We start from the raw sequence: 10,784 nt of genomic DNA on the forward strand, positions 1-10,784 counted from the left end.
TTTTGTATTTTTAGTAGAGACAGGGTTTCACCATGTTGGCCAGGATGGTCTCGATCTCTTGACCTCGTGATCTGCCTGCCTTGGCCTCCCAAAGTGCTGGGATTACAGGCGTGAGCCACCGCGCCCAGCGAGGAGACACTTTTGAACCTTGCAAAGTATCATCTAAGAGACAGGAGAGTTATTTATTTATTGGCATTCATGAGGGTATTCTTGTCCGAATTGCCTACCAGTTACCATTTTGGGATCCTGTTCTCCTTAGTGGATGTAACCGAGGTTGCTACAAAGGTCTAAAAAAGTTTTTCCTGAAGCTTTAATTTTCTTTGCCAGAGATCTGTCTCCAGAGATGTTATTTTTATTTTTCAAACCCACTTTTGTCCTGTATCTCAAAGGTGTTTTACATCCTAGCATACCTTTTGAATTGGATCATCTATTCCCTTGTAACAAGATCCTTCTAAGTCGTAAGTAGACAGATACGGGGCTGACTTGGATGTCATTGGTTAGCATCACCTGGGCTTGTGAGACATGCAGCCCAGGCTCAGACCCACTGAGCCAGAATCTACATCTTTGCCAGATCCACAGGGACTCATGTGCATGCTTAGGATGGAGAAGCACTGATTGAGAAAGCATCATATCTTTATGAGGCTTAGCTAAGGAATTCTACAATCAGGTTAGACTGGGGTTGTGGATCTGCACTGTGTCTACTGCCATCCTGCAGGTTTAGAAATTGCAAAGCATAGCATGTTTTCAAATCTGATCCCCAGGGACCAGCTGCCTCCTTTTCTGCAGCTTTGAGGCAGGGAGGTGGGGACTGAGATACAGAGACTGAGGCACAGGGGGAGGGGACGAGGGGGAGAGGGGGGGAGAGAGAGAGAGAGAGAGAGAGAAAGGGGGAGGGAGACAGAAAGAGATGGAGAGAAATGTATGCCTCCTTGCTCCGAGAAACATAGGAGGTGCCAGAGACCATGGAGGAGGCCCCTGCAGTATGGCCTGAGTTCCATCTTCTCCACGTGGTTGGGACAGAGACTGACCCACACTTCCTGCGTGTTTGTCTTGCCCCCGCTTCCTGTGTGTCTGCGTCGCTGCTGCAGCCACTTTGTAAGGTGTTTGAAGCAGAGGCCGCCTTCCATTCATGAGCTTGGACACAGGAACCGTTGGTGTAGACTTGGTGTTTGATTTTGTGGGCTTCGAGTCAATGTGCTCTGTGTCAGAACTCACAGCTCTTGAGCAGTCAGGCCTTTGTCAAACAATCTGAGTATTTTTGAATAGACTTGGAAAGGCAGGTCAGGAGACAGGCACCTGCTTGGCAGAGTGTGGAGAGGTCGGAGGATTTCCTTCCAGCCATTCTTCAGAGTGTTGCTTCCCTTTCACCCACTGGGGCTGATGACTCCTGCTTTGTGCTGCGCTGATGTCTGAGCACAGCACATGGCCATTGGCTCTGAGTGACCTTTATCTTCTTAGACACAGCAGATAGAGCGAATGGGAGTGTGCATTCTAGGTTTTCCTTTTCACAGAAGGAAAAACAGAGGGTTTGAGAGTCAAATGCCTTTTTTTAGAGTCTCTTAGCAGGTTTGTGGCATAGCCAGGTCTCCTGGTACTTGATCCCAGCATTTCACACTCCCAAGGAGGTTCAGACTTTGAAGACAAAGCAAAAGGCATTGATGGCTGTGCTGTGGGCCTGGCTTAGTCTTCTCAGGCTACTATAGACGGGGACCGACAGGCAAACATTTACTTCTCACTGGGTGCTGGAAGTCCAACATCAAGGTGCCGGCAGAATCAGTGTCTGGTGAGGGCTCTCTTTCTAGCTTGAAGACGGCTACCTTCTTGCTGTGTCTCACATGACAGACAAACAGGGAGTGGAGGTGGGGGCGCTAGTGTCTCTTCTTATTCTTGCAAAGACACCAATCCATTAATCACATCATGGGGCCCCCATCCTCATGACCTCATCTAACCCTCACCCCTTCCAAAGGTCCCACCTCCTAAAACACAGAATTCAGGGCCTTCAACACAGAATTCAGGGGGACACGGATATGCCATCCACCCCAGGGCCCCATACCGTCTCTGCCCTTTTCCTCTCTGAATGTCCCGTGAGTCTGACTCTGGCCTTCTCTCTGCAGGAGAAGCTCCTGACGGAGCGGGAGGTGGCCGCCCTGCGGTGTCAGCTGGAAGAGGGCCGGGAGGTGCTCTCCCACCTGCAGGCACAGAGAGTGGAGCTGCAGGCCCAGGTACGCTCAAGGCTGCCCCGTGTGCACTGGGGCTTCCCACATGTTTTATGGAGGCATTACACGCAGGCACATGCATGCAGCTTGAGGAGCTGTCACACGCTGAACATATCCTGTGCTCTGAACATATCAGGGTGTTCTGAGTGGGTGACCAAGCACCCTGCCCTGCCCTGGATTGAGGGGTTTTCCAGGACACAGGACTTGCACCCCGTAACCTGGGCGGGTCCTGAGCCAGTGGGCACAGGCGTCACACTCATTCCTAGCCCCTCAGAAGTGCCCCTCCGGACTCCTCTGAGTCATGCCTTCCCCACGGAGGCTTCGGCTCTGCTAGTGTCTACCTCATGCAGTCATTTTGCCCAGGTGAAGCCTGGTAAGAATAAGAAGAAACGGACATTTTTTATCCTCTACTTGTTCAAATCTGTGCTTCTGTCTTTCTTCTCATGATAACATTTCTCCTTTGGAATTTGATTACAACCCAGAAAGAGTGGTTGTGTTGGTGTTTGCCTCTAGTTAGAAACGTGTTGGTGGAAAGCTCACATTTCTACCGCTCCCCACCTTTTGGGTGAAGCTTAATTTGAAAACAAAACAGAAAAGCCCCACGCTGTCCTGTAGCCTGACTTCTTGGCGACTCCCTGGCTCAGCTTCCTTGGTTCCTTCCAGTTTTCTCTCTCTCTCATTACCTACAGCAGGTCATTCCGTGGGGACAGGAATGGGTTAAAATACCGCACCTTTGTACGGCTCTCTAACCACATTTCCCAAACCAAAAATTAAGTTGACATTTGGTTTGACAAGTACGCATGGGGACCAGAGAGCCAAATGTGTAAGAATCGCACCCTAGAAAGCCTGACCATCTGGACGTTATGCGTTACTCTGTCTCTGTCCTGCCAGGGCCCATGAAATGGGAAAAAATGTGAAGCCACACCCAGATGTGGTGCTTTTTATTGCGTTCCAGTGCCCTCCATGGCTGCTCAGGATCTCATTTTGGGATCTTGGAATTCACATCCTAATTCCCACACCCAGCACATGCTGCACAAAACTCACAGTGCAGTAGCCCTCAGGGACTGCTGGAAAGCAAACCCGGGTCTGTGGTGGTCCCCTGAGCTGACGATCGCAGCAGAAGAAACCAAGTAACGCCCTTCACACTCCCTCTCTCGAGACATACCCTGGCTCAGGGACCACATGCCTCACCCAGGTGACTTGGGCACATGTGGTTTCTTCTGAGACTCTGACAGAACAGAAGGAGGACTGGATGTATTTGTGTATGTGCTGTGTGTGTGTGTGTGTGTGTGTGTGTGTGTGTGTGTGATATATGTCTGTGTGATATATGTGGGATGTGTATGTGAAGTGAGTGGTGTGTGTGTGTGTCATGTGTATGTGTGTGTGTGTTGTGTATGTGACTAGGGAAGTGGATACAAGCCCAGTCATGGTTCTAGAGACCAGTGTTTTCCAAACAGCTAGTGACAACTCGTCTTTGGATGCAAAATGAACTCAGTAGAATTGATTGGCATGGAAAAGGAAGTCAACAAAATGCTAGACTAAAATACAAGAAATAACAGCCGGGCATGGTGGTTCACATCTGTAATCCCAGCACTTTGGGAGGCCGGGGCAGGCAGATCACCTGAGCTCAGGAATTTGACACCTGCCTGGGCAACACAGTGAAACCCTGTCTCCACTAAAAATACAAAGAGGTAGCTATGCGTGGTGGTGAGCATCTGTAGTCCCAGCTACTCAGGAGGCTGAGGCAGGAGAATCGCTTGAACCTGAGAGGCAGAGGTTGCAGTGAACTGAGATCATGCCACTGCACTCCAGCCTGGGCAACAGAGTGAGACTCTGGCTGAAAAAAAAAAAGAAATAACAGAGTATATAGCAAGCAAAAGAGAGAATTTGTTTTGTGAAGCCCTTGTTTTATCTCTCTATATCCATATGGATTTGTTGAAGTACACACACACATTTATCTGCTGTGTAATGACGTGCAATGAGAAATGTGGCGTTTCCTGGGGCGGTGGTGATAAAGTTCAAAACCACTGCCCTAGATACTGAGAAAGAAGACGGAGCCCAGTCTAGAGGGTAAATTCCAGTTCTGGGACAAAAAGAATGTTCCTCTCTCTATATACATGTATGTATTTGTTGAATATAAAAATAAGAAATTTCATAAGAGATGAACCTAGTTTCTGAGAGCAAGAAATGGAATGCTGGTGGGCTGCGTGTTCCTGTCCTTAGTGGCTGCAGGAGTCTTGCTGGCTTTTCTTGGCTGCCCTCATCTCTAAAGCAGGGTCTCCAGCATTTCTTCTGTGCTGCCTCCTCCAGTCCCACCCTTGGCAGTCCGATGGAGACCGCTTCTCAGAAAAATGATGGTGAAGGCATAAAATAAAGTACAGATAATTTAAAGGAAACCAGGCTGGGTACGGTGGCTCACACCTGTAATCCTAGCACTTTGGAAGGCCAAGGTGAGTGACTTGCTTGAGTCCAGGAATTCAAGACCAGCCTGGGCCTCATGACAACCCCATCTCTACAAAAAAAACCAAAAATTAGCTGGATGCAGAGGTTCATGCCTGTGGTTCCAGCTACTCAGGAGGCTGAGGTGGGAGGACTGCCCCTGGGGAGGTCAAGGCTGCAGTGAGCTGAGATTGAGCCACTGCACTCCAGCCTGGGCAATGGAGTGAGACCCTGTCTCCGGAAAAAAAAAAAAAAAAGGGAAACTAATATAAAACAGTTATGAAAATGTTACTGAATCATTTCATGTAAAATGACAGATGTGCTTATACTCAGTGGCAAGCAGTAGCGTGCGGCTGATGAAACGCGGCTGTGTCCGTTTTCTCTTGCTGCTTTGATGAGTCACCACCAGCAGGGGCTTCAACAGTGCACCTTTTTCATCGAAGTTGCTAGATGAGAAAGTCTGGGCGTGTTCCATCGGTTTCTCTGCTCTGGGTCTCGAAGGGTAGAAAGAAGGATGCTGGCCAGCCTGGGCCCTTGTCCCGAGGTTCTTGGGGGAGAATTTGCTTCCAGTCTCATTCAAGTTCTTGGCAGGAGTGAGGGCCCTGTTTCTTTGCCGGCTGCTGGTCAGGAGTGGCTGTCAGGGCCCCCCACGTTCAGAGCCCGAAGCCTGCCCTGAACCCTCTTCCCGCCTCTCATCTCATTGACTTTGACTTATGCATTTTTCTGACTTCTGTGCTTAGGGCTCCTGTGATTGGGGATAATCTTGAATAAACTCCTTTTCTTAAAAAAGGGTAACTGATTAAGAGCCTGAATTATATCTGCAAAGTCCCTTTTGCCATGTAACATATTCACAGGGGTCGCAACAAGAGGCAAAGGTCATGGGGGCCAACATGCTGCCTCCTTAGCTCTGATGAAAACCCAGGCGTGGCTGGGCGCTCCCGGGAGCTCCTGACTCAGTGGATCTGGGGTGTGGCTGCGTGTTGGGGTATCCCGGTGACACGATGCTGCTGCCGGTCAGGAGCCACACTGAGAATCACAGGGTAGGGGCGGGCCCCAGGGCGGGCCGAGCGTTCCACCAGGTCCCCCTGCGTCCTAGGAGTGGGCCTCATTCCAAATGTTTGTGTCTTTGCTGGTTTTAAAGGTCCTACTGGCTTCCCAGGGTAGCAGCTAGGCTAGAGCTGAAGGAAGATGTGGCCGCACACCTCCGGGCAAGGCCCACACTGTGGCCGGTACTCGGTGGAGGGTTGGCCGCGGGAGAGCGTCTGGTCGCCCCTGGCCCGTGGCAGCGGGTTCCGCCTCTGGATAGGGCGTCCGAGGCTTCCCGAACCCTCCGCAGCAGGGGTCCTCAGGGCGAGGTCCCAGCAGCGGAGGCACCATCTGGGACCTTGTCAGCCATGCAAATTCACGGGCATCCAGAGCACTGACCCAGGAGCCCTGGGGCGGGCCGGCGCGCCTCGTTTTCACAAGCCCTGCAGGTGCCTCTGCGGGCTCGGACTGGGAGACGGTGGGCGCAGGACGGGAGGACAGTGCTGGGCTTGGAGCTGGAATCTCTCTTTCGAATAAGTGCACATAGACCCCGAAGATCCCAGGAGAAAGCACTTCGGGCAGGCGGAGAGGAAACGACAGGTAATTCTGGCTCCGTAAATTGCATGGACTGAGAGTTTCTGCGACAGGGAAGTAAAGAAAGTCACTTTTTAAAATTGCCAAGTGGGAACCTCCCGTGCCCCGTTTCTCGTTAAAGTCACTTAGCACCATCTAGTGGTGTAGTTTGTTTAAGACAGTGTGTAATGAGTTTCGTGTGTGTGCGTGTGCATGTGTGTGTGTGCGTGTGTGTGTGTAAAAGACCTTGCACCCAAAGGTGTCTGGGGTCCTAAGGACTGAGGTGGGAGCTCGCCCCTTCAGATGGGGCACGCCTCGGGCTCCTACCCTTTGTCCTCCCCTCAGCAGCTCACAGCCCAGTGGGGAGACATATAAACTAGGCAATCTAACAGTCCAGGCGGGAATAGCAGTCACCTGGCTCTGGATAAAGATCAGGCTGCCAAATGGCCCCACCTTGGAGGAACCCTGGGCCACCCTCTCTTCTCTTCGTCTCTTGACCCCTCCTGAGGTTTCTGGGACCTTCCCCTTTGCTCATTCCTTCTCTCCTTTCTGGAAGTTATTTTCCTTCCTTGGTTCCCAGGACAGGTTCTACCTCCTCTTGGCAGCCTCCTTCTCCCTCTGAGGTGCCCTGGGCGAGCCTCCTCTGCCAGACTGCAGGCTTCTGGGGAGGGCCTCTGTCTCATTCTCCTCAGCCAGGATGGTGCCAGGTGGCACTGGATGCTGTGCCGCAGTGGCTCTTGTCACAGGCATCTCTGTTCCTGTCGAACTCCTGAGAAAGTGGGCTATTACTGTTTTTCCTGAACACCCTTCCTTCTGATGAGAGGTTTAAATTGTGGCGCTATAAAAGCCATGTTGATACAGGCATCAGTCAAGTTTTATAATCCAGTCATCACTTAACTGGACTCAGCAGAATCCTGCAGAGCATCTGTGACCTGTGCAAGGTTGGAGGGCCCTGGGCCTCATGGTCATGTGGGGTTTGGGGGCTGTGGGGACACCCAGGGCAGGAGCTCTTCCCGAAGTGCTGCAGCAGGGGACCTCCGGCCTTCAAAACATGCAGCCTTCTTCACACAGACATCCAGCCTTCTTCACACACACATGCACACCTAAGAGAACACCCCACCCATTCGCCTCTACCACCACCACCAAAACAACAAGTCATCACTTCATGAGATATACAAAGATTGCACTCTGCTTGTAGGGTAGAAAGATCACAGGTGACTTTCCTGGTCTCCCATTTCCCAGTTAGTGACGCTTTGTTTTGTTTAAAACTTTGCTAAGTGAAAACCTGCAAGGAGTGGTCTCTGTGTGACTCACACTGACTTTCCCATATCTTCAGAGAGAACAGGCTGGTGCTGGCCTGCTGCTGTGCAGGCATGGGGAGTTTGCAGGGGCCCTGGAGTGTGTGTGTGTGTGTGTGTGTGCATGCACGCGTGTGTGCTTGCACACTGCTTGCCTACAGCAGGGAGGAGGCAGAGGTGGGGGCAGGGGTGGCTCATGGTTTTAGGAGGTGTTTCAGACCTTGTGGGTTTGAATCCTGCTGTGGTATTTATGGACAAGCCACTTTGCTGGTGTGCCTCAGTTTCCTCCTCTGTAAAGTGGAAATAATGGCAGCCCCCCCTGCCATCCCCCGATAACATTGTTGTGAGGTTGATGAGTTGACCCAGCTTCGAACTTATCAGCATGAGCCACTGCCCCAACTCTGGGCTGGGAAAGCCACATCCAAAGGGGACGGCCGCCCCAGAGCTCCTGAGTCAGTGATCTGGGGTACATTCTCTTCATATGTATTTTCTTTTACTCTTTATCATGGAAGATTTCACACGTAGAAAAGTGGGAGCTTACAGGCACATTGGCTCATGCCTATAATCCCAGTACTTTGGGAGGCCAAGGTGGGAGGATCACTTCAGCCCAGAAGTTCAAGACTGGGCAACATAGTTAGACCTTATCTCTACAAAAAATTTTTACAAAAAAATTAGCCAGGCATAGTGGCATGCATCTATGGTCTCAGCTACTGAGGAGACAAAGGTATGGGGGATTGCCTGAGCCCGGGATGTAGAGCTTCAGTGAGCTCTGATGGCAGCCCTGCTGTCCAGCCTGGGCAATAGAGTGAGGCCCTGTCTCAAAAGAAAAAAGTGAGAATAGTCTGTCTCATGCACGCTCCCACCCCATCCCCCAACACACGGCCCCTCTTATGTCCTCCATAGCCCCACATACTTCCCCCACTATGTAATTCCAACGCTTCTTTGAGATTTGGGCCTCAAAGGGGTCTTTTAAATCTCCTTATTCCTCGGAAGTGTTTCCTCGAGTGCGTGAACACTCTGGTGTGGGTGAGATGTGGCTGCACCAGGCATTAGTGTGACTTGTATTTGCCATTACAGGCGACTGTTTGAATCCAGATTCCTTGAGAGGAACAGAAATCAGATCACACTAGCTGAAACAGGAAGGGGACTCTTGTTTTATTCAGAAGTAACCTTAGATTTTTGAAAAGTTGCAAAAACAGCACAGTGGTTTTCAATGTATAGCCCTCACCCAGCTTTCACCAAACCATGGGCCGATGACAAAAACCTGGAAATTAACAATGATCCTATCCTATTAGGAGACTGCACTAAAATCTCACCAGTCGCCCCATTTGTGCTTTTCCTAGTCCAGATCCTACTCACATTTAGATGTCATGTCTTGTTTGTCTCCCCCGGACTGGGATGGTTTCCCAGGCTTTCTCTGTCTTTCATGGCCCTGATGCTTTGGAATAACCCAGACCAGCGGCTTTGTGGCACATCTCTCCTTTTGGGTTTCCCTGATGTTTTCTCGGGATTAGATGGAGGTTCTGCATTCTTGGCAAGACCCCCATGCAGTGACGCTGTGTCCTGAGCATTGCATCATGTGGATGTGTCCTCATACGGGTGACCTTAGCTCTGATCGCCTGGTCAAGGTGCTATCTTCCAGGTTTCTCCACTGGAAAGGTACTATTTTTTTTTTTTTTTTTAAAGGGGCAGGGTATAAAAGGCAGGGCATGAAATCTGAGAGCAGGTGTGCGTCAGGAATTAGAAACCACGACCTGGGATCTGAGGCAGCTGTTCTCTCTCTCCTTTTCCTCCTCTTCCTTCTCTTGCCATGGCTGCCTGTTTAATTTCTGTTTGTCTTTGCCTTTTGGCTTCATTTCTTTTCCTCTCCAGAGCCTTACCTTTCTCAGCTTTGCCATGCACACGAGAGCTCTGCACTCCAGAGCGGCAGCCTCAGACCTGTTCATGTGCCTCTGTAGTCCAGAACCTGCCACAAGGTCTGCGATTTCTGAGACCCCTTTCCAGATTCCCAGGAGAGAAAGAGTGGGACAGGCCAGCCTGGGTCACGCCCACCCCTGCTCCTATAACTCTGCACAGGAGAAGGGGGTTACCTTGTTGGTGGGACTCTGCCTGTGGATGGGTGGGGCTGACATCAGACACAGGGACAACGCAGACTGGACAGACATCTCCCCAACGTGCCTAGCATGTGTACACTTTCCTCCCTTCCTCCTCCTCCCTCCTGATGCAACAGAGCTATGGCCGAACACTTTTTTTTTTTTTTACAGTCTTGCTCTGTCATCCAGGTAGGAGTACTGTGGCATGATCTGAGCTCACTGCAACCTCCGCCTCCTGAGTAGCTGGGATTATAGGCACTGGCCACCATGCCTGGATAATTTTTGTATTTTTAGTAGAAACGGGGTTTCACCATGTTGGCCAGGCTGGTCTTGAACTCCTGACCTTAGGTGATCTGCCTGCCTTGGCCCCCAAAGTGCTGGGATTACAGGTGTGAGCCACCATGCCTGGCCATCTTGCTGAACACCTTTGAAAACTACAATTTCACTTAAGGAATTTTATAATCCAAGGGCATAAAGGGTGTAAAGTGAAGATGTGGATTTTGATGGCAATGATTGTCTTCCGAGGTGTCCAGTAGGTACATTTAGGTCTGGATGTAAGACATGCCTATAGTGGACACGCATAAAGTTGAATATCAATGCCTGTCTCACCCTTGTGACTCAAAGTGTGGCCCATGGACTGGCAGCATCAACATCACGTGGGAGCTGGTGAACAAGGCGGAGTCTCTGGCCCCTCATCCCTGCCGAGTCAGGCTCTCAACACCCGCAGGCGTTTCCAGTGCACAGCGAGCTCCAGCAGGGCTGCACGAGGTAGAAGGGTGGTTTTGTCTTATTTTTGAGGACCATGCATGTCAAATTCTTTCCTGCTCAACAATGAGACTGGAAAAGAGTCACAACTACCTTGGCCTCTACTGTATATATTTTATAAAGTATATACTTTATACTTTTTTAAGCTTTCTTGACTCTTTTGTAATCACATTTGATCAAGCACAAGAGAACATATTGCAATGAAAATATGTGGGGAATGTGAGCTGCAGGAGGCTGCTGCTGGGGTAATGCGGTGTCACTGTCTTACCATTAACATTTTGTTGGAAGTAGGACTACATGCCAAAATAATGAGAAAAAGTGTAGTATAGTGAATATGTAAACCAGTAACATAGTAGTTTATTGTCATTGTCAAG

The 10,784-nt window shown here is 50.3% G+C and overlaps 1 protein-coding gene across 1 annotated transcript in view; it reads left to right on the forward strand.

The window, feature by feature from the left end:
* Nucleotides 1-10,784, forward strand: part of BFSP1 (beaded filament structural protein 1) — a 39,626-nt gene that overhangs the window by 22,243 nt on the left and 6,599 nt on the right. Inside the window, exon 5 of the mRNA XM_017512708.2 lies at nucleotides 2,115-2,222. Within this exon, the coding sequence (XP_017368197.1) occupies nucleotides 2,115-2,222 (108 nt within the window). The remainder of the gene's footprint in view (nucleotides 1-2,114; nucleotides 2,223-10,784) is intronic.

The sequence above is a fragment of the Cebus imitator genome, unplaced genomic scaffold (genome assembly GCF_001604975.1).
Source record: "Cebus imitator isolate Cc_AM_T3 unplaced genomic scaffold, Cebus_imitator-1.0 Scaffold475, whole genome shotgun sequence".
NCBI lineage: Eukaryota > Metazoa > Chordata > Mammalia > Primates > Cebidae > Cebus > Cebus imitator.